Source organism: Saimiri boliviensis, chromosome 20, assembly GCF_048565385.1.
Source record: "Saimiri boliviensis isolate mSaiBol1 chromosome 20, mSaiBol1.pri, whole genome shotgun sequence".
NCBI lineage: Eukaryota > Metazoa > Chordata > Mammalia > Primates > Cebidae > Saimiri > Saimiri boliviensis.
In genome coordinates, this window is record NC_133468.1 from 4994310 (window position 1) to 5018222 (window position 23913).

At 46.5% G+C, this 23913-nt stretch overlaps 1 protein-coding gene across 1 annotated transcript in view; it reads left to right on the forward strand.

Moving 5' to 3' along the window:
- The window catches only part of MAML1 (mastermind like transcriptional coactivator 1), a 50234-nt gene that overhangs the window by 14959 nt on the left and 11362 nt on the right, over positions 1-23913 (forward strand). The window contains exons 2-3 of the mRNA XM_039460649.2: positions 20322-21737; positions 23562-23801. Coding sequence (XP_039316583.1) covers positions 20322-21737; positions 23562-23801 — 1656 coding nt within the window. The remainder of the gene's footprint in view (positions 1-20321; positions 21738-23561; positions 23802-23913) is intronic.

A 23913-nucleotide genomic window follows, 5' to 3' on the forward strand; every position in this document is an offset into this window, starting at 1 on the left:
TGGCAAAACCCCATCTCTATTAAAAATACAAAAACTAGCCAGGCGTGGTGGTGCATGTCTATAGTCCCAGCTACTTGAGAGACTGAGGATCACCTAAGGTCAGGAGTTCAGACCAGCCTGATCAACATGGTAAAACCCTGTCTCTAGTAAAAATACAAAATTAGCCCAGTGTGGTGGCGCATACCTGTAATCCCAGCTACTTGGGAGGCTGAGGCAGGACAGTCACTTGAACCCAGGAGGCAGAGGTTGCAGTGAGCCAAGATCGCGCCATTGGAATCCAGTCTGGGTGACAAGAGCCAAATTCTGGCTCAAAAAAAAAAAAACTCAGAAATACTTTATGAAATTTATGTGTGAAATACACATTGGAAAAGTGAGCAATTCTCCCAGAAAGTACAGAAAAAAAAGACAAAACAGATGGAAAATAGAAAAGAAAATTTAAAGACCAGTTTAAGTGGTCCAACATCTGAATAATAGGAATTGCAGGAAGAGAGAAAACAGGGTGGGAAGTGACTCGTAAAATAGTTGATAATTGCAGCACATGAGCCACCGGATTAAAACTGTATGCTTGTGCCTAGCACTCGGGAAGAAAATAGACCTGCACCAGGCATGAAATTTCTGAACACTGAGTTTAGAGAAAAGATTTACAAGCTTCTGGATGAAAGGGTACCAGGTCACACATCAAGACTCAGAATATCCAGGCGCGGTGGCTGAAGCCTGTAATCCCAGCACTTTGGGAGGCCGAGGTGGGTGGATCACGAGGTCAAGAGATCAAGACCATCCTGGTCAACATGGTGAAACCCTGTCTCTACTAAAGGTGCAAAAAATTAGCTGGGCATGGTGGCGCGTGCCTGTGATCCCAGCCACTCAGGAGGCTGAGGCAAGAGAATTGCCTGAACCTGGGAGGCAGAGGTTGCGGTGAGCCGAGATCGTGCCATTGCACTCCAGCCTGGGTAACGAGCGAAACTCCTCCTCAAAAAAAAAAAAAAAAAAAAAAAAGACTCAGAATGTCTTTGGACTTCATGGCCGTGGCATAGGAAGCAAGAAGAGAGTTAGAACAGTGCTTTCAAAATTCTGAAGGAAAATGATTACTAACCTAGACTCCTATACCTAGCCAAACTATACAACAAGAGTAAATATAGAAAAAGGTGTTTTTTGTTTTTGTTTTTGTTTTGTTTTGTTGATTTTTTGAGACGGAGTTTTGCTCTGTTGCCCAGGCTGGAGTGCAATGGCACAATCTTAGCTCATTGCAACCTCCCCCTCCTGGATTTGGGCAGTTCTCCCACCTAGGCCTCCTGAGTAGCTGGGATTACAGGTGCCTGCCATCACTCCTGGCTAATTTTTGTATTTTTAATAGAGATAGGGTTTTACCATGTTGGCTAGGCTGGTCTCGAACTCCTGACCTCAACTGATCTGCCAACCTTGGCTTCCCAAAGTGCTGGGATTACAGGCGTGAGCCACTGTGCCTGGCCGAAAAAAATTTAAGAAATTTAAATGTCATATACTCCTTCTCAAGAAGCTACTGGAAAATGTGCTTCACCAAACTGAAAGACTAAATCAAGAAAGAGTAAGACACAGATACAGCAAACAGGAGCCCAACACAGAAGACATAGCCTGGGAGGCCCATGGAGGATGGGGAGAAATTATTCTGGAGTGATGGCTCCGTACCAGATGTGCAGGACGACTGAGCCATACTGAGCAGTGCAACACACGGGATGAACTGTCTTCACCAAGACCCCACTTCCATCAGGCCATCTTTAGCCCGAGGACAGAATGCCTGGAGGAGCCAGGCCCAGGTTCTTCGTAGTACTCAGCTTGGTCATGTGCTGATAAAGGGCTCCCCACACCTGTGTCGAGGACGCACATCACTCACATTCCCCCCGCTGAGAGCTGGAGGCGGGCCATGGTGAGCTTAGAAACAGGAAGTACAGGGCAGCCCCTTCCCTTTGGCTGTATTTCCACTGCAGGTCCAGCACGTGGTCCCACCTTGGCCCTGACAGATACCTGACTGTGCTGAGCCCTGTGTTTCCCAAGACTCCCTTGAGACCTTGCTCATAACTTCTCCAGGAGGGGCCTTGACAGCTCCCAGAGAAGCAGAAGTCAGACCACGACCTGGAGACTGATCTACTCCTAGAACCTCTGTCCAGCAGAGGCAGGGCCATCCTCTCCTTGCACTGCCAGTGTGTACCTGCTCTCTGCTTGAATATTAATCATTTTTATATTCATTTACATGTAGTTATAATAGTTGCTCAAATAGTGAAATAGTAAATAAAATTACCAAATGATCTTCTGTAGATGTGGCCACATGCTCTCATCTCCTGCAGATTCTTGCTCAGACTTCACATGCTTACTCTGTGAGCCCTTTCCTGAGCACCTTATTCCAAATAAGTCTTAAGTCCCACCAACTCCCTCTTTCTGTGATTTATTTTCTTGGGAGTACGTCTCAGCTAGAATATAAGCTCCAGGAAGAACCTGTGGTTTTGTTTTGTTTTCTTTTCTCTGCTCTATCCCCAGGGCCCAGAAAGTGGCTGGCTCAGTCAGCTCTTAATAGATTTATTTTTTTTTTTTTTTTAAAGATAGGGTCTCTGTCTCCCAGGCAGGAGTGCAGTAGCCCTATCAAGGCTCACTGCAACCTCTGCTTCCCGGGCTCCTGAGTAGCTGGGATTTAAGGTATGAGCCACCATGTCCAGCTAATTGTATTTTTTGTAGAGATAGGGTCTTGTCATGTTGCCCAGGCTGGTCTCAAACTCCTGAATGCAAAGCGATCACTTGCCTGAGCTTCCCAAAGTGCTGGAATTATAGGCCTGATGGCTCTTAGTAGATTCTTACTGGATAAATTGAGATGATGAGGAGGAGTTTGCTAGAAAGAGAAAAGTGGACAAGGATGATGGTTTCCAGCAAGGAAGCAGCTGGCATGGAGGCACAAAGTGCGTGCTGTATCGAGCCCTGTGTGCAATAAGGAACCTGCTGCTGAACCCAGGCAGCAGGTCCCGGGGTCGTCCATTATCTTCAGTGCCATCCTGAAAACTTACGTTGTTCAGGCTATTTTCTGGGTTTTTTTGGACGCAGAGTCTTGCTCTGTTGCCCAGGCTGGAGTGCAGTGGCACCATCTCAGCTCACTGCAACCTCTGCATCCCGGGTTCAAGCAGTTCTCCTGTCTCAACTTCCCAAGTAGCTGGAACTGCAGGCCACCTACCTGGCTAATTTTTTATTTTTGGTAGAGACAGGGTTTCATCATATTGGTGAGGCTGGTCTCAAATGCCTGACCTCAGGTGATCACCCGTCTCAGCCTCATGTGCTGGGATTACAGGCATGAGTCACTGTGCCTGGCCGCCTACTTTCTACAGCTACACTGTCCATGAAGGTAGCCACCACCCAGGTCGGGCTCTTAAGCACTTGAAATGCACCTTGTTCAAATTGACTTGTGCTAAAAGTATAAAATATACACTGGATTTCGAAAATTTAGTACCAAAAACTTTTTCGATACACTCATTTCAGTGGCTCTCACCTGTAATCCCAACACTTTGGGAGGCTGAGGTGGGCAGATCAGGAGGTCAAGAGATTGAGGCCATCCTGGCCAACATGGTGAAACCTCGTCTCTACTAAACATACAAAAATTACCTAGGCGTGGTGGCGCATGCCTGTAGTCCCAGCTACTCAGGAGGCGGAGGTTGCAGTGAGCAGAGATCATGCCACTGCACTTCAGCCTGACAGAGCGAGACTTCATACCAAAAAAAAAAAAAAAAAAAAGGTATTGTGAGTACTGACCAGTGCTCAGGGGAAGAAAGAACCAAGAAAAAGGGAGAGGAATGGAAAACAGAAAAGCATGTGGATTGAGTGAGGTCCTTGAGAAGTCTTGCGTCGGGTGGCAGAGAGAGCCCAGGCAGAGAGCTTGGCTGTGGAAAGGAAGGGCGCACAAAACCCCTCACCCAAATCAGAATTTTTCCATAAATGGGAAGATTGTGGTATGTAGACTTTCAGGAGTTGTCATGATACAGCTTCTCATATAGAAGAGCTTGATTGTGTTCATAGAATAACAGAGTTCTAGAGAATTTTAGAGAGGTCTTGTCTAATCAACAAGTAATTATCTGCTATTCTCTTAAGTTAGCTCAAGTCTGTTACTCCAAAATAGCCCTCTGACCCTCTGGCTACCAACCAGTCTCTCTCCTCTACTTTTCTTAAATAACAGCTTTATTTATTTATTTCATTTTTTATTTCAATCGTTTTTGGGCCATAGGTGGTGTTTGGTTACATGGATACATTCTTTAGTAGTGATTTCTGGGATTTTGATACACCTGTCACCCCAGCAGTGTACGCTGTACCCAACATGTAGTCTTTTATCCCTCACTCCCTGCTCTCCAGTCCCCAAAATTCATTATGTCATTCTTATGTCATTACATCCTCATGCCGTAGCTCCCACTTACAAGTGAGACCATACTGTAGTTAATAACAGCTTTATTGAGATATAATTTACTTGCCATGCAATTTACGCTTTTTTGGGAGAGGGAGGTGGCAACAGGGTTTTGCCATGTTCTCCTGGCTGGTCTTAAACTCCTGGCCTCAAGTGATCCACCCACCTTGGCCTCCCAAAGTGTTGGGATTACAGGCATGAGCCACTGCGCCCGGCCACAATTTTTCATTAAAGTGTACACTTCAGTGTTTTTTTAGTATATTTACAGAGGCGTGCAACAGTCAGCACAATCAATTATAGGACATTTTTATCACCCCAGAAGAAATCATCACCCATCAGTCCCCACCACTGCCCTCCAACCCTAGGTGACCACTAGTTTATCTCTTTATCTCCCTTTTTAAACTAAACTTGGGGAATAACAGTCCATCCCGTGTCTACTACTCACCTCCCAGTTCTCAAGTCAAGTGTTTTTACTCCATCACTGCTCTGAAACTGCTCAATGTCATCCATGACCCTCTAACTACCAGACCCAGTGGACACGTTAAACCTTTGATGCATTTAGCCTGCCTCTTCCTTGTGCTCTGTCTTTGGCATGGGCTCTTCATCTGCCTCTTGGCTGGATTCTCACTCTTCCTGACTGATTGGATCTGTTCATGGCTTTAGCTGCATGCCATGCTGATGACTGTCTTTTCACAGAACTCATAGTCAGTATAATTCACTGCCTTTTGGGCATTACCTGGATGTCATGTATTCATGGCTAAAACTGAACTCAACCTCCTACACCAAGGAAAACTCTGCTTTTCTTTTCTTTTTTTTTTTCCCCACTTAACCCATGTACTCAAATTAGAAACATCTTTCTACCTCCTGATATAAGTTGGTCTCTAGTACATGCTGAATTTTCTTCCACCCTAACTCTAAAATAATTTCTTTCTCATACCCACAATCAGGTCCTCATCGCATTTTCATAGATTATTTCAGCAGTTTTCTACTTGGTCACTGGCCATAGGGCCTCTCCTCCTGAGAGCCATTCCCCACATAGTCATTATAGAGCACTTATAAATACACAAATAAGACCTCATCTGCTAAGCCTATTAAAATGCTGTTCAAGGCCGGGTGCGGTGGCTCAAGCCTGTAATCCCAGCACTTTGGGAGGCTGAGGCGGGTGGATCACGAGGTCAAGAGATCGAGACCATCCTGGTCAACATGGTGAAACCCCGTCTCTACTAAAAATACAAAACATTAGCTGGGCATGGTGGCACGTGCCTGTAATTCCAGCTACCTGGAGGCTGAGGCAGGAGAATTGCCTGAACCCAGGAGGCGGAGGTTGCGGTGAGCCGAGATCACGCCATTGCACTCCAGCCTGGGTAACAAGAGCGAAACTCCGTCTCAAAAAAAATAAATAAATAAATAATAAATAAAATAAAATGCTGTTCAGCACTACAACACCAATAAGGATGCCCCTCCCACCCTCCTTCCCCCAGCCCCCACCCCTGTCCAGCCTGGCCCCAAATCTGAATCTGATCAAGCTTCTGACTACCAGTTCACAGGAAATACAAGGGATAGGAGAACTTGTAAAGAAATGGGGATACAGGCCAGGCACAGTGACTCAGGCCTGTAATCCCAGCACTTTGGGAGGCCCGGGCAGGTGGATCACCTAAGGTCGGGAGTTCGAGACCAGCCTGACCAACATGGAGAAACCCTATCTCTACTAATACAAAATTAGCCGGGCGTGGCGTGCATGCCTGTAATCCCAGCTACTCAGGAGGCTGAGGCAAGAGAATCGCTTGAACCCGGAAGGCAGAGGTTGCAGTGAGCTGAGATCTCGCTATTGCACTCCCGTCTGGGAAACGAGGGAAACTCCATCTCAAAAAAAAAGAAATGGGGATACAAACAGCTAGCTATGGAAGTGGGAAATTCTACAGAAGTGGTGAAGCTTCTTAGACAAATAATTGTCAAAGGAAAAAAAGAATTGTTACATGTTGAGTCTTGAGAGTTTGTCAACCAAATGCATTGTGTTGGATCCTGATTTGAATAAACCCACTGTAAAAACGGGGTTCTCGTTTGGTTGGTTGGTTTGCTGTTGTTGTTGTTGTGTTATTGTTGTTTTTGGACAGAGTCTTGCTCTGTTGCCCAGGCTGGAGTGCAGTGGCATGATCTTGACTTACCGCAGCCTCAGCCTCTCGAGTAGCTGGGATTACACGCACACTCCACCATTCCTGGCTATTATTTGTATTTTTAGTAGAGACAGGGTTTCACCGTGTTGACCAGGCTGATCTCGAACTCCTGACCTCAAGTGATCCACCCACCTCGGCCTCCCAAAGTGCTGGGATTATAGGCATAAGCCACCGTATCCAGCCCAATTTGATATTTTTAATATCCAATAACGATATTATTACTTTTCAAAGAGCTTTTATATTTTAAAGATGAATATTGAAGTATTGGCTGGGCATGGTGGCTCTTGCCTGTAATCCCAGCACTTTGGGAGGTGGAGGCAGGCAGATCACTTTAGGTCAGGAGTTCGAGACCAGCCTGGCCAACTTGATGAAATGCTGTCTCCACTAAAAACACAAAAATTAGCTTGGTATGGTGGCTCACGGTGGTAATCCCAGCTACTTGGGAGGCTGAGGCATGAGATCCCTTGAGCCTGGGAGGTGGAGGTTGCAGTGGGCCAAGATTGCACCACTGTACTCCAACCTGGGCGACAGAGTGAGGCATTGTCTCAAAAAATAAATAAATAGAAGTTTGAAGTATTTAAGGAGAAATGTGATTCCCAGGTTAACACAGGGAGTGGGTGGGCACAAATGACAAGATTGGCCATGTGTTTTAGCTGGGCAGTGGATATGTGGAGCCTCATTATACTTTTCTGTTTGCTTTTGATGTATGTTTGAAATCTTCCATAATAAAGGAGTTAGTCTTTAAAAGACACTGATGAGATAGGAATATTTGAACACAGATGGGATTTGAGATCATTATTTTTAAAAGCTTTGTATTGGCTGGGTACAGTGGCTCATGCCTATAATCCCAGCACTTTGGGATGCTGAGGTCAGGAGTTCAAGACCAGCCTGATGAACCCCGTCTCTACTAAAAAATACAAAATTAGCTGGGCATAGTGGCAGGTGCCTATAATCCAGCTACTCAGGAGACTGAGACAGCAGAATCACTTGAACCTGGGAGAGGGAGGTTGCAGTAAGCCAAGATCACCCCACTGCACTCCAGCTTGGGCGACAGAGTAAGACTTAGCCTCAAAAAGAAAAAAAACCTTTTTGTTATGGTAAATACATATAATGTAAAATGTACATCTTAACCATATATAGATGTGTATGGTACAGTGGCATTGAGTACATTCACATTTTTTTGTTTGTTTGTTCGTTTGTTTTTGAGACAGAGTCTCACTCTGTCACCCAAGCTGGAGTGCAATAGTGTGATCTCGGCTCACTGCAACCTCTCCGCCTCCCGGGTTCAAGTGATTCTCCTGCCTCAGCCTCCTAAGTAGCTGGGATTACAGTCGCATGCCACCACGCCCAGCTAATTTTTGTTTTAGTAGAGACAGGGTTTCACCATGTTGCCCAGGCTGATCTCGAGTTCTTGACTTAAGGTAATCTGCCCACGTTGGCCTCCCAAAGTGCTGGGATTACAGGCATGGGCCACCACACTTGGCTTTTTACTTTCTACTTCTGTGAATTTGACTACTCCAGGTACATCATATAAGCAGAATCAATACAGTATTTACTTTTTTGTAAACAGCTTGTTTTACTAGATAAGATGTCCTTAAGGTTCATCCGTGTTATAAATATGTGTCACAATGTTGTCCTTCCTTTCGAAGGCTAAACACTATTCCATTGTATGTATATATCACTTTTTTTGGGCAGGGGAAACAAGGCCTCACTCTGTCAGCCAGGTTGGGGTGTCGCGGCTCCACCTCAGCTCACTGCAACCTCTACCTCACCTGGCTAATTTTTTCTATTTTTTGTAGAGACAGAGTTTTGCCGTGTTGGCCAGGCTGGTCTCAAACTCCTGAGCTCAGGTGTTCACCCACCTTGGCCTCCCGGTTGCTGAGATTACAGGCGTGAGCTACCGCGCCTGGCCTACATCACATTTTTTTTTTTTTGTTACGGAGTTTCGCTCTTGTTACCGAGGCTGGAGTGCAATGGCGCGATCCCGGCTCACTGCAACCTCCGCCTCCTGGGTTCAGGCAATTCTCCTGCCTCAGCCTCCTGAGTAGCTGGGATTACAGGCATGCGCCACCATGCCCAGCTAATTTTTTGTATTTTTAGTAGAGACGGGGTTTCACCCTGTTGACCGGGATGGTCTCGATCTCTTGACCTCGTGATCCACCCGCCTCGGCCTCCCAAAGTGCTGGGATTACAGGCGTGAGCCACCGCGCCCGGCACATCACATTTTTTAATCCAGTCAGCTGTTTATGGGCACTTGTATTGCTTTTCCTTTTTGGCTACTGTTAATAGTGCTGCTGCTGCGAACAAAGGGTTACAGATACCTCTTGCATTCTTCCTGTCAATTCTTTTGAGTAGATACTCAGAGGTAGAATTGCTGGATAGTATAATTCTGTTATTCAGTTTTTGAGGAACAGCCACACAATTTTTCCATAGCAACTGCCCCATTTTACATTCCCACTAATAGTACACCAAAGTTCAGTTTCTCCACATCTTTGCCAGTACTTGTCATTTTCAGATTCTTGTTGTTTTATTGTAGCCACCTGAATGGGTATGAGGTAGTGATGAAAAATAACTTAATGTTTTAGGTATAATAATGATATCATGTGGCCGGGAGTAGTGGCTCACGTCTGTAATCCCAGCACTTCGGGAGGCCAAGGTGGACAGATCACCAGAGGTCAGGAGTTCCAGACCAGCCTGACCAACATGGAAAAACCCCATCTCTACTAAAAATACAAAATTAGCTGTGCATGGTGGCACATGCCTGTAATCCCAGCTACTTGGGAGGCTGAGGCAGGGGAATCACTTGAACCTTGGTGGCGGAAGTTGCGGTGAGCCGAGATCACACCATTGCACTCCAGCCTGGGCAACAAGAGTGAAACCCCATCTCAAAAATAAATAACAGTATTATGATGTTATTATATACACATATACTTAAGAGCTCTTTTTATTTTATGTATTTATTTTTGAGACAGAGTCTCGCTCTGTTGCTCAGGATGGAGTGCAATGGCATGATCTTGGCTCACTGCAACCTCTGCCTCCCGGGTTCAAGCAATTCTCTGCCTCAGCCTCCCGAGTAGCTGGGACTACAGATGCCCACTACCACACCTGGCTGTTTTTTGTATTTAAAGTCAGGGGTTTCACCATCTTGGCCAGGCTGGTCTTGAACTCCTGATCTCGTGAGTCACAGCCCAGCCAAGAGTTCTTTTTAGAGATACATACTGAGAAGTAATTGTGGATTAAATGGTATGATCTCTAGATTTGTTTTTTAAATAATCCATTTGTCTGGTGGAGGGAGGTAGAAATGAAACCAAATTGGCCAAATCCTGACACTGTTTCAGTTCCATGATGTTTGCATGGGGGTTATCATACCATTCACTCTAGTTTGCGTATTTTGAAATCTTCTTTAAATGACATTTTGGGGCTATCGTAATCATTTCCAGCCTCTCTCTCGGCAGTCTCCCAGTTGTCTTCTTTACGTGACAGCAACTGAAACTACTGCTGCTTTTCTGCTTGCTACCTCTGCCCATTCCCACACAGTGCTCATCTGTGCAGCTTCGCCTTTGCCTCTTAACCTAGAATGCCTTCCTCCCCTCTGGAGGACTCTTCTGTTTCGCTGATACCTAACTCAGGTATTCCCTTTTCTGGGAAGTCTTCCTGCCATCCCCACACTGTCCTGCCCTCCCTTCTTCTCCCATAAGACTCCATCTCTACAGCTTCTTTATCACATCCCAGAGGAGGGGGTGGATCAGCTTGTCTTCATCTTCTTATGCCTGGTCCTAGTCCCTGCCTAGAATATAGTAAAGATCTAGTAAATTTGGGGGACTTTTTTTTTTTTTTTTTTTTTTGAGGCGGAGTTTCACTCGTCACCCAGGCTGGAGTGCAATGGCGCGATCTCGGCTCACCGCAACCTCCGCCTCCTGGGTTCAGGCGATTCTCCTGCCTCAGCCTCCTGAGTAGCTGGGATCACAGGCACGTGCCACCATGCCCAGCTAATTTTTTGTATATTTAGTAGAGACGGGGTTTCACCGTGTTGACCAGGATGGTCTCGATCTCCTGACTTTGTGATCCACCCGCCTCGGCCTCCCAAAGTGCTGGGATTACAGGCTTGAGCCACCGCGCCTGGCTGGACTTTTTGTTCGTTTTTGTTTTCTTTCATTTTGTTTTGTTTGAGACAGGGTTTCACTCTGTCGCCTAGGCTGGAGTGCAGGGTCATGATCTTGGCTCACTGCAGCCTCTGCCTTCTGGGCTGAAGCCATTCTCCTACCTCAGCTTCCTGAGTAGCTGGAACTACAGGTGCATGCCACCATGCCCAGCTAATTTTTGTATTTTTTTTCTAGAGGTGGGTTGCACCGTGTTGTCCAGGCTGTTCTTGAACTCTTGGGCTCAAGTAACCACCCACCTCAACCTCCCAAAGTGCTGGGATTATAGGCGTGAGCCACCATGCCCAGCTATGAATTTTGAATAATAACTTGTACTCTATTTACTGTTAATTTATGCACAGCCTGCACAGAGCAGTGTCTGTTGTATAGAAGGACCTCAGTCAATGAGTAATCTATGAACCCCTGAGAACATCTCCTTGTTCAGAGTAAAAATTGGTATTAGAAGTATAGCAATATGGGCCAGGCGAGGTGGCTCACACCTGTAATCCCAGCACTTTGGGAGGCTGAGGTAGGCCGATTGCTTGAGGTCAGGAGTTCAAGGCCAGCCTGGCCAACATGGTGAAACCCCATCTCTACTAAAAATATAAAAATTAGCGAGGCATGGTGGCACACACCTGTAGTCCCAGCTACTTGGGAGGCTGAGGCAGGAAAATCACTTCAACCTGGGAGGTAGAGGTTACAGTGAGCCGGGATGGTGCCACTGCACTCCAGCCTGGGTAACACAGGGAGACTCTTCTTTAAAAAAAAAAAAGAAAAAAAAAAAAAAAACCCAGTGGAACTCTAGATCATCTAACCCAGCCATCTTCATTTTATAGATCAACAAAGCAGATTTTAAATGGATTGTATCTTAATATTACACAGTCAGTTGGCAATTGCCTGCTTTGTTTTCATGTCCACCAAGCAACCTTCTGAGCCTCATTTGGTTTCCCAAATTGGGTTTTTCTGTGAAGAGAATATACTGACTGACTGCCAAGCACAAGAATCAATCTAGTTAACAATTTTGTTTCTCAGTGAATTCCAACTTTCTGCTTGATCATCCTCCAGAAAGAGATTGTATTGTTAAATACTTAACTAGCCTTGTTTTTTTTATTGTTTTGTTTTTTGTTTTTTTTTTCTGAACATGGAGTTTTTTTTTTCTGAACTCTGTCGCCCAGGCTGGAGTTCAGTGGCACAATCTCGGCTCACTGCAGCCTCCACCTCCCAGGTTCAAGCAGTTATCTGCCTCATCCTCCCAAGTAGCTGAGATTATAGGCGCCCACCACCACACCCAACTAATTTTTGTATTTTTAGCAGAGATAAGGTTTCACCATCTTGGCTAAGATGGTCTTGAACTCCTGACCTTGTGATCCACCTGCCTTAGCCTCCCAAATTGCTGGGATTATAGGTATGCTGCTTCCAGCAGCTTTGCTTTTTAAAAAAGCTCCTTAAAAACTTTCTTTTGAAAACGGTGATGGTCATATGCTGAAACAACATAGAACTATACACATGTATTATACTGATAACAAATTTCTACATTTGATACTGTGCTATAATTATGAAAAATACAACTATTGGGGGAAACTGGGTGAAGGGTCCACAGGACTTCTCTGTACTGTCTTTGCAGTTTCCTGTGAATGTGTAATTATTTCAAAAACATTTAAATTTAAAAAGATGATGTGAAAATGTTTAGGCACCAAACTACAGAGTTTTCTGGAAAATGGATTCCTCTGGAACTATGTCCTCAACAAGTGGATTCAGTGACAGGAATGAAGCTTACAGGGGTCTTTAGTTCTCATCGTGCTGTGTTGTTTGCATTCTAAAATCAGTGACTGTTCCAAACTAGTAAGACATCTAACGCTTTAAAAGTTGGAATTTTAGTAGCAAGTTATATTTAGTTGTGTGATTTTTTTTTTCTTTCTATTATTTTTTTAATCAACACGGTCTTTCTCTGTCCCCCACGCTGTGGTGCACTGGCACCATCATGGCTCACTGCAGCCTCCCAAATAACTGGGACTACAGATACGAGATACTGTGCCTGGCTAATTATTTTTTTTAAATATGGGGTCTCACTATGTTGCCCAGACTGGTCTTGAACTCCTAAGTTCAGATGATCCTCATGCCTTATCCTCCTAAAGTGCTGGGGTTTACAGGCATGAGCCACCACACCCAGCCTGTTTGTTTTTGTTTTTGTTTTTTCTTTTTAAGAAATATTTGGGCTGGGCGCGGTGGCTCAAACCTGTAATCCCAGCACTTTGGGAGGCCGAGGCGGGTGGATCACGAGGTTAAGAGATCCAGACCAATCCTGGTCAACATGGTGAAACCCCGTCTCTACTAAAGAAAATACAGGCCGGGCGCAGTGGCTCAAGCCTGTAATCCCAGCACTTTGGGAGGCTGAGGCGGGTGGATCACGAGGTCAAGAGATCGAGACCATCCTGGTCAACATGATGAAACCCCGTCTTTACTAAAAATACAAAAAATCAGCTGGGCATGGTGGCACGTGCCTGTAATCCCAGCTACTCAGGAGGCTGAGGCAGGAGAATTGCCTGAACCCAGGAGGTGGAGGTTGCGGTGAGCCGAGATCGCGCCATTGCACTCCAGCCTGGGTGACAAGAGCGAAACTCCGTCTCAAAAAAAAAAAATAAATAAATAAGCCGGGCGCGGTGGCTCAAGCCTGTAATCCCAGCACTTTGGGAGGCCGAGGCGGGTTGGTCACGAGGTCAAGAGATCGAGACCATCCTGGTCAACATGGTGAAACCCCGTCTCTACTAAAAATACAAAACATTAGCTGGGCATGGTGGCGCGTGCCTGTAATCCCAGCTACTCAGGAGGCTGAGACAGGAGAATTGCCTGAACCCAGGAGGCGGAGGCTGCGGTGAGCCGAGATCGCACCATTGCACTCCAGCCTGGGTGACAAGAGCGAAACTCCGTCTCAAAAAAAAAAAAAAAAATAATAATAATAATAATAATTAACTAGGAATACATCATAAGTAACTGGAAATGAGTGGTCAGCAAGCATATGATCTAAGTCACGACGTGTTCCTACAGCACTTGGTTCATATTTGTGCTTTATCAAGTAACAACTTGCCATGGATTTCCCTTCTTCAAGTCATTGAAACCTTGAGTGTTCTATGCAGTGGACCTACTTTACCTGAAGAGAGGGTTGGGCTCCTGAGTTTCCTGTGAACATACAGGGCATTGAGAGAGAAATGTGAAAATGGGATTGGGTTGGAATTGCCAATGGTTGACAATTTTTGCCTTAAAAACTTTCGATGTGACAAGTCCTACCCTCTTGTGGAGTCCCAGTGAGCCACACTGCTAGAGTCCCTCTGACTCTGATGAAGAATACAGGTTGGGAGAAGAGGGGTCTCAACACGTGGTTAAAATAATTCAAGAAAGAGAAATGGATGTTCATGAAGGGAGAGAAGTGGGTGGGTTCAAGAAATGCTAAGGAGGTAGACTCCATAGGACTTGGGTACCGATCATGTGCGGGGACTAAGGAAAAGGGGGAAGAAGGCTCTCTGGTTTCTGGTTTATGTGATAGAGCAGCTAGTAGTGACACTCTTATGTAGAAACAGAGGAAGGAAACAGGACTGGGGAGAGGCTGGCCTCAGCTTTGGACAGATGTCATCTGAGTCATCCCTCAAGTAGATAGGGGTCTTTGGATAGACAGGAGTAAGAGCTCTGCAGGGGTAGGGCATGAGGTGGCACATTTATTCACAGACATTTGTCAAGTGCTGGTCTGAGGCACTGGGGTCTCTACTTGGCATTCTAGTGTCTGGGGTTAGGTTCATTCAGATGAGTGTCTCTGGTGAGGGGATCAATAAGAAAGTACTGTGAGGTGGGTGGTAGGTAGGTGATCTGGATGATGGAGGAGATAAGCCACCTCAATTAGAAGCTGAGTCCCCAGAAAGGTTAGAGGGAAGAGATGCTCTGGGCAAAGAGAAGAGTAGGTGCAGAGGCTCCACGCAACACTGAGGAAGCACATTTGAGAACCTGTAAGCCATAAGCCAGTCACATGACCCCAGCACGGTACACAGCAGGGAGGGTCTTGAGGGAGGTTGGAAAGGGCAAGGGCTGGGTAGATCAGCATTTGGTTTCCAGAGAGTTGGGTTTATTTGAGTATGATGTCATGGGAATTTGAAGACATGGGAATGTGTGAAATCTCTCAGAGTTTGTAGAGTGAAAGAGGGAGAGGACTGTGCTATTTGATGGAAGGACAGAAGAAGGGGAGACTTCTGAAATGATACTAGAAACAACCAACTATAAAAGCAGAAGAGAATGCAAGAAAAGTGGTTAAAAAAAAGGTGGGGGGGAACTTTAAAGATGGAAGGAGGCCAGGTGCAGTGGCTCACACCTGTAATCCCAGCCCTTTAGGAGGCTGAGGCAGGAAGATTGCCTCAGCCTAGGAGTTTGAGACTATCCTGGATAACATAGTGAGACCCCTGTCTCCACACAAAAAAATAATAATCAGCTTAGACATGGTGGCTCATGTCTGTGGTCCCAGCTACTCGGGAGGCTGAGGCGGGAGAATCACTTGAGCCCAGGAGTTTGAGGCTGTTGTGAGCCTTGATCACCCACTGTATTCCAGCATGGGCCACAGAGTGAGACCAAGGGCCAGTTGAGGTGGCTTATGGCAGTAATCCTTGTACTTTGGGAGGCTGAGGCAGGTGGATCACCTGAGGTCAGGAGTTCGAGACCAACCTGGACAACATGGTGAAACCCCATCTCTACTAAAAATACAAAATTAGCTGGATGTGGTAGTACACACTTAGAATCCCAGCTGCTCGGGAGGCTGAGGCAGGAGAATCGCTTGAACCTGGGAGGCGGATGTTGCAGTGAGCTGAGATCACACTATTGCACTCCAGCCTGGGCGACAAGAGTGAAGCTCCGTCTTAAAATAATAATAATGATAAAGATGGAATTACTACGTAACAGATGACAAGAGGAAGAGGAAGGGAGTCGGGGTAGAGAGGGAAAGGAAGGACTGAAAATGTGGCCTGGTGTAACAGTAGGAAATCGTTGCTGACCTTGGAGCAGGCAGTTCTCAACTCCTCCCTTCCTTTTCCCCGCATCCCATCAATTCCCAAATCGGCAAGGACTGTAATCCCTATTACCGTATATCAAGGTGCTGGCTCTAAGGGGTGGGAACTGGTAGAGTCTGGCTGACAGGATGATGACAGAAGAGGTAAAAAAAAAAAAAAAAAAAAAAAAAAGAGGCAGGAGGAAAAGCCAATTTCCTGATGAGTAGGGCTAGGAAGCAGCCATGGCTGCCAGTGCATAAGGAGCTCTGATGAGAGAACCACACCTGTCCTCAGCAGCCGTGTCTCTCAGCGCAGAGTGGAAGCATCTAGGTGTGGTCATTTTTATGATGAGTTTGGCCATAAAGCATGCTGGGATTGCGGCAATGGGTAGCTGAAGGAGGAGGAAAGGAGACTAGGTGAAGGATTATCCTTCCTATAAGGCTAGCACATGGTGGGTGAGAGACTAACAGGATGCTGTTTAGGAGTCCACAAAGTGTGACCAGCTCCAGCTTGATTCAGAGCAGTGGTGGTAGCCTGGAGCCCCTCTCCCAGAGCATAGGACGGCAGGTGGCACCAGGGGAGTATGGCCTCCCAGGGAGGGAGCTGGCACAGGCTAGAATGGGAGTTAGGTCAGCGGAGTATCTTGGTTTAATGCTGAGCACACGTGGTTCTCCAGCCGACCACGAGTATCTGGTTATATTATCTCCCAGGACTGGGTCTTCCTGTACACCACAGAAACTCTTCAGTAGTTACAACAGGAACCTTTGAGCTGAGTGTTAATCGCTCTGAAGGAAGAGACCCCCAAACAGGCTTTGTGTGAACAACATGGCTGTTTATTCACCTGGGTGCAGAGAGGTTGAGGCCGAAAAGGGCATCAGTGGAGGGTGGTGAGTTAGGAGTTAAGTTTTATAGGTTTGGGGTGGGCAGTGGAAAGTTACAGAAGTTACAGTTGGCGAGTTTTTGGCGAGCTGGAAGGGGGTCGTAGGTTTGCAAGCTAGGAGGGGATCCTAGGGTGTGGAGTCATGAGGTTGGCCAAGCTTGGTTACAAAGCCCAACAGCCTAGTCAGTTGAGGCTGGAATAAGAAACAATAGAAGAATATCTCAGGTTCGTTTGATCGTTTCTTCCAGGAACTCATCTGGGGTGTACATGCAGGTCACAGAGATTACCATGCTGTTCATGGCACCTTACACTGAGCACCCAGAAGTACCAGATGTGCTGGGAGCAGGCTCCTGTATTGATAAATGGCAGCCAGTCTAGTATTGCTTTATAGCACCTTCTGTGTTTGTTCTTACATAACTTTTAATCTGTTCAGGCTGTTTTCCAATCTTTATTGTAATTCTTGGAGTTTAGGCTCCAAGGCTTGCTTATCTTTGCCCTGCTGTCAGAACCTCCTGCAAATGCTCAGGGCTTAAAAATCTGCAGGGACCACCACATTCCACATTCCTATCTCTGCCTGCATTATTCCCGTTAAATTTTGTTGAGAAAATGGCCCAGTGTTTCCTTTGGTTAAAAGCAATAGATACTGCAAAATTAAGTTGTTACTTTGGAACTTCTCTGTAGCTGTTTGCATGTGAATATTGAATGAGGGAGTGGTAGCTTTTATAATTGTTAGGGCTAAAGAAAGATTGTTTCTAATCTGGGACAACCAGCTGACTCATCAAGTGCCTTGACCCTTTAGATTTCTGTCTTTCTTTTTCCCCTAAGGAAAATGGAAAGCTGAGCTCCCAGGTTTGCAGATAGCCCAGACCTGGCACTGTGGAACAAAAGAAAATGGTAGAAAAGATGAAAATCAAGGAAATTTTAGGAACTCATTTTTATTTCCTCTGACCATTTAAATGAGTATGAATTTACCTTCCACAAAGGAAAACTTTTCAAATAGATTTTTTAAAGGGTCCGTTTTAGGCGCATGGTTCCCTTCTACCCCTAGGTGGCAGTAGAAAGCAGAAGAACCTGCATGAAAGTAAAGCAAATGTCCTGCAGCTGTGGGGCGGAGTTCCTGAGTCCTAGGATTGTTGCTTCCCTCTGCTCTACAGTTCCATTTGTCAGGCATTCCTGTGATTTTTCTTTTCTTCTCAGACCTACTTAGTTACCCATATATGGATTTTTTAAAATACTGACTTGGCTAGATTTATAGAGCACCGTGTAGTCAGCTTTAACAGTTAAGAAATAAGCAAATTTTAGGCTGGGCGCGGTGGCTCACGCCTGTAATCCCAGCACTTTGGGAGGCCGAGGCGGGTGGATCACAAGGTCAAGAGATCGAGACCATCCTGGTCAACATGGTGAAACCCCGTCTCTACTGAAAATACAAAAACTAGCTGGGCATGGTGGCTCACGCCTGTGGTCCCAGCTACTCAGGAGGCTGAGGCAGGAGAATTGCTTGAACCCGGGAGGCGGAGGTTGCAGTGAGCCAAGATCGCGCCATTGCACTCCAGCCTGGGTAACAAGAGCGAAACTCCGTCTCAAAAAAAAAAAAGAAAGAAGCAAATTTTGATGTGGGGAAAAAGAAGGAACGGAGACATTAGAATTGGGGCTTAGAGGTTGAGAAAATGGTCCTCCCTGGTATCCAGTGGGTAGTCAGTTGTTGAGAACTGATGCCTGTGGAGTTGCCCCAGGTGGGACACCTAGACCAGGATACTTTACCTGATCTCCTAGGGCTGATGTGGAAAGCCAGGTGGCCCTTCTCTGCAGCCAGAGAAGCTAGCACAGGGGGTTCCCTGTCTCCTCTGAACCCTGTCTAAAGATAATAATGAGGGCTGTTGGCTGCACATGGTGGCTCATACCTGTAATCCCAGCACTTTGGGAGGCCAAGGTGGGCAGATCATGAGGTCAGGAGATTGAGACCATCCTGGCTTACATGGTGAAACCCTGTCTCCACTAAAAATACAAAAAATTAGCCCGGTGCGGTGGCACATGCCTGTAGTCCCAGCTACTCGGGAGGCTGAGGCAGAAGAATCACTTGAACCCAGGAGGCAGACCTTGCAGTGAGCCGAGATCATGTCACTGCACTCCAGCCTGGGCAACAGAGCAAGACTGTGTCAAAAAATATATAATAATAATAATGAGGGCCGTCACTTGGAACATTTTCTAATAACATGCTATAGATGCTTAGGGTTTGTGGGAAGCAGAGATGGTACTAGGGGTGGGGGACAAAGGACAAAAACAGTAATAAAGGAAACACAGGAAAGGAGCAGTGTGTGTTCAGAGGCTGAGCCTAGGCACCTCCTCTGGGCAGTGGAGTTGAGTCCTGACTGCAGCACATGCAGCTGGGGAAGTAGTAGAAAGACTCCACCTTCTGTTTCCTTCCGATCCCTTTTGGCCTGTTCTCATCATGAAATCGCTGCCCTTGAACTCCCAGAGTACTTACTGTACGGTGCTCTCAGTCCATATCCATGTCCATGTATGTCCCATGTCCTGAAAGCTCACGAGAGGAGAAGCTGCCTTGTTTGCCTTTATGTTCCCCATAACACTTGTCTCTGGCACAAAGCAGAATCTTAGTAAGTGCAGTGGCATTAATCCATTGAGGAGGAAATGGGAAGCAGTCACAGTGTCAGACCAGACATGATTCTGTTCAAGCAAATAGTCCTGATAAGAAATAGTGAGGGGCATGGTGGCTCAGCCTGTAATCCCAGCATTTTGAGAGGCTGAATCCGGTGGATCATCTGAGGCTAGGAGTTTATGACCAGCCTGACCAACATGGTGAAACCCTTTCCCTACCAAAAATTAGCCAGGCATGGTGGTACGCATCTGTAATCCCGGCTACTTGGGAGGCTAAGGCATGAGAATTGATTGAACCTGGGAGGCGGAGGTTGCAGTGGGCCAAGATCATGCCACTGCATTGCAGCCTGGGCCACAGAGCAAGACTCCATCTAAAACAAACAAACAAACAAGTGGTAAGCTTTGTGAGAATGGAGACTGGGAGCAGGGGAGTGAAGTTGATGGAGAGGAAAGCAGGACAACAGCAGAACGGCAGGAGCCTGCAGGGCAAGCGAGGAAGCAGCCTGGCCTGGGGAGAAGAGGTGGGTCCAAGAATGGCATGGGCCTGGCCCGCACAGCCAGGGGGAGATGTGGTGCCTGTGGGCGGCACCCTAGAGAGACTGTGCTCTTCAGGGCTCCTTCAGTTGACAGCAACAGAAACCCAAGTTAAACCAACTTAAACACAAAAAGGGATTTATTGGCTCAGATAAGTAGAAAGCCCTGGGAAATGGGCGGTCTCAGGTATGACTAGATTCAGGGCTCTGATGTCCTAAAAAATGTATGTGTACCCTCTGGCCTTTTTTTGTTGGTCCCATTCTTGGGCAAACCTCCAAATAGAGATGGCTGTGGGCAGCCTCATGCCTGTATCCTGCAGAAAGAGGACTGCAAAAGCCCAGGCACTTTCCCACAGCTGAGCTAGGCACTTCTGACAGGCCAGGTACAGGACTGTCAGGGAAAGTGGAGGTGTGGCCCCAGAAGTGGGGGTGTACACTGTGCAAGCAGAACCCACTGGCGAGCATCGCAGGGACATCAGCCCTTGGCTTGTGTACTGTCGTAAGCAGAGCAAATTCATACGTATCTGTCATACTTTTCGATGTTTTTTAGCATCTTCATGATACAGTGAAGAGAAATCTTGACAGCACCACTTCCCCTCAGAATGGTGATCAACAGAATGGCTATGGGGACCTCTTTCCTGGGCATAAGAAGACTCGCCGGGAGACCCCTCTGGGAGTTGCCGTCTCTTCCAATGGACTGCCTCCAGCCTCCCCGCTCGGTCAGCCTGACAAGCCTTCCGGAGCAGACGCCCTGCAGTCTAGTGGGAAGCACTCTCTGGGGCTAGACTCTCTCAACAAAAAGTGTCTGGCCGACTCAAGCCTCCACTTGAATGGAGGCAGTAACCCCAGTGAGTCATTTCCTCTGAGCCTGAATAAAGAACTGAAGCAGGAGCCTGTCGACGACCTGCCATGCATGATCACTGGGACCGTTGGCTCCATATCGCAAAGCAACCTCATGCCAGACCTCAACCTTAACGAGCAGGAGTGGAAGGAGCTCATCGAGGAGCTGAACAGATCGGTGCCCGATGAAGACATGAAGGACCTGTTTAATGAGGACTTCGAGGAGAAGAAGGACTTAGAGTCTTCTGGTTCTGCCACACAAACCCCCTTGGCACAGGACATTAATATTAAGACAGAATTCTCTCCAGCAGCCTTTGAGCAAGAACAGTTAGGCTCTCCACAAGTGAGGGCCGGGTCTGCAGGGCAGACCTTTCTGGGGCCTTCCTCTGCCCCTGTGAACACAGATTCCTCCAGCCTAGGGGGCTCCCAAACCTTATTCCACACCTCTGGTCAGCCCGGGGCGGACAGTCCCAGTCCAAACCTGATGCCGGCATCAGCCCAGGCCCAGAACGCACAAAGAGCCCTTGCAAGTGTGGTATTGCCCAGTCAGGGTCCAGGAGGGGCCTCAGAGCTGTCCTCTGCCCACCAGCTCCAGCAGATCGCTGCCAAGCAGAAGCGTGAGCAGATGCTCCAGAACCCACCGCAGGCCACCCCCGCAGCAGCCCCAGGCGGGATGTCCACATGGCAGCAGACGGGGCCCTCCCACAGTTCATTAGATGTCCCTTACCCCATGGAGAAGCCTGCCAGCCCTTCTAGCTACAAGCAAGATTTCACTAACTCCAAACTGCTCATGATGCCTAGCGTGAATAAGAGTTCCCCTCGGCCCGGAGGCCCCTACCTCCAGCCCAGCCATGTGAGCCTGCTGAATCACCAGCCACCGAGTAACTTGAATCAGAACTCCATGAATAACCCAGGGTCTGTGCTGGACTATGGCAATACAAAACCCCTTTCTCATTACAAAGCAGACTGTGGGCAAGGCAGCCCGGGGTCTGGCCAGAGCAAGCCAGCCCTGATGGCTTATCTTCCCCAGCAGCTGTCCCATCTGAGTCATGAGCAGAACTCCTTGTTTCTGATGAAGCCAAAGCCAGGAAATGTGACTTTCCGATCACTGGTTCCATCTGGCCAGGTAAGAATGAGCCTTCACTTTGTGTTCCTCTGCAGCAGACAGCAGTGAGGTTACTGGCTACTGGGCTGTTAGTCGGGTCCCAGGTAGTTGTGGGAAGAGGGAGGATAGTTGCTGTCAACCTTTGCTTCTCTTGGGAGTGGAAATTTATAAAATAAGTTCCCTAGCATAACTTGATTTTTGTCTACACAAAGGATTGAGGAATCACCTGCATTTACTCCAGTGTCTCTTTCATGCCATAGGATTTAAATTAAGTAATTTGTGGCAGTGCTTTGCAGATAAAGATTACATTTAATGTGCTTCTTAGAAGCTTGCCTTTTTAAATTTTTACCACCTTTCAGATCTCCATGTTCAAAATCTCCTAATTTTTGGTAAGTTTATAACATTTCAGGCACATGCTGCTTCCTAGCACAGCTCAGCTCCATGGTTACTTCATCATGGTTCTAAAGCCTAGTAGCATCAAATGGCTCCATAGGGTAGAAAATGGCCCTTTGGGTTGTTTTCGGTTTTCCAGTACTGCAGGTAAACCTGCAGTGAGAACACCTTTGTGCATTTGTAATACCTGCTAAATTTTTACAAATTAAAAAGCCCAGTGCTGGTAATATCATGAGAAAATAGACGCACTCCTGTATTGATGAGAGTGTGTAAATGAGCTCACTGATTTTGGGAAGTCGTTTGACATCAGTATTTGTCACAAGCTGTAAAGTGTTCATATGCATTGACATACCATACACTCTGCAAATTGATCTAAAGAAATAATCCAAAATAAAAGAAAAAGTTATATCCAAGATATTCATTGCGTCGTTATTTCTTTTTCTTTTTATTTTTTCCCTTAACATGTGTGCCATTGCAGCGTGGTTATTTCTAATAGCCAAAAACTGTAAGCAGTTTAAGCATCTCCCAGTATTGATAATGCCACTTATTTCAGCCAGGAAGATGTCTCACACCGATAAACACTGCCTGAAGAGAGACTTGGCTACACAGTGAGGGAACTTACCATTTGGGTAGTACTTTGCACTTTACGAAGCACTCTCAGCTCTTAAGCTTCTGGTGACTAGATTGAAGAAATTATCCTACAGAATCTTAGAATGAATAAGAACTACAAAGGAGCTCAACAAGTTGAGCTGGTTTAAATAATGATTGCTTGCCTTTTCTAAGTTTTCCCCTTTTCTTCAAAATGTCAGTAATGATGAGATAATACTGTGGTAGTCTTTGATATGACTCACTTTTGGTCTTTATATTGGCAGAGAATATCTGTTAAAGTTCTCATGATACTCAGTATTTTTTGAGGTTGGCTACTTGACAAAAGCTAAGCAGTCTCTTCCCAGTAAAATGCTTGTACAGATGTACTGTTTCAGGACATTCAAGGATAACCCTAAATCCAAGGTTTATGTACATGGGCAGAGTGGTCTCCATTGACCAGAGCTCCCCTTCAAAGTATTCTTCCCCTGTTGGCCTCCTCTGCACTCAGATGTTCTGATAAGCGAGCATTTGTAAGCCTTGATTGCTGCCTAGAACTGCTGTGTGCAAATATGAGAGCTTATATATATATATGCTTAATATTTAAGACCATTCCTTTGTCACTGATGAATTACTGGGAGCAAAACTAACACGTGTAGTAATTGTTCATTGCTCAGTGCTTGTATGCTCAGATGTCATCACTTTTGGTCTGTGCCCGAACCCTGTGGGATGGTTGTTGTTGGAGGTCAAAAGGGAAGCAGAGACTTGGCTTCAAGAAAGTGAACCTTGAATGACACTCAACAGGATGGAGCTTATTTGCTGTGATCCGAGCTTAGAGACTTCACAGTCCCTTATCTGTGTTGACAGGAGCAAAACCCTTCCAGTGTCCCTGTGCCAGCCCAGGCTGCCAGTGTTGGGACCCAGCCGCCTGCCGTGTCCGTGGCCAGCTCCCACAACAGCTCCCCCTATCTCAGCAGCCAGCAGCAAGCTGCTGTAATGAAGCAGCATCAGTTGCTTTTGGACCAGCAGAAACAAAGGGAGCAGCAGCAGAAGCATTTACAGCAACAGCAGTTCCTTCAAAGGCAACAGCACCTTCTGGCAGAACAGGTAAAAAGAAAGGTAGAAGGAAACCACAGCTCCCCACCCTTGCCTGCACCCTGAGTCACTGCTGCAGTCACACCTTCTGCTTGTGCATGTGGATTTGCACCGACTTGCATGC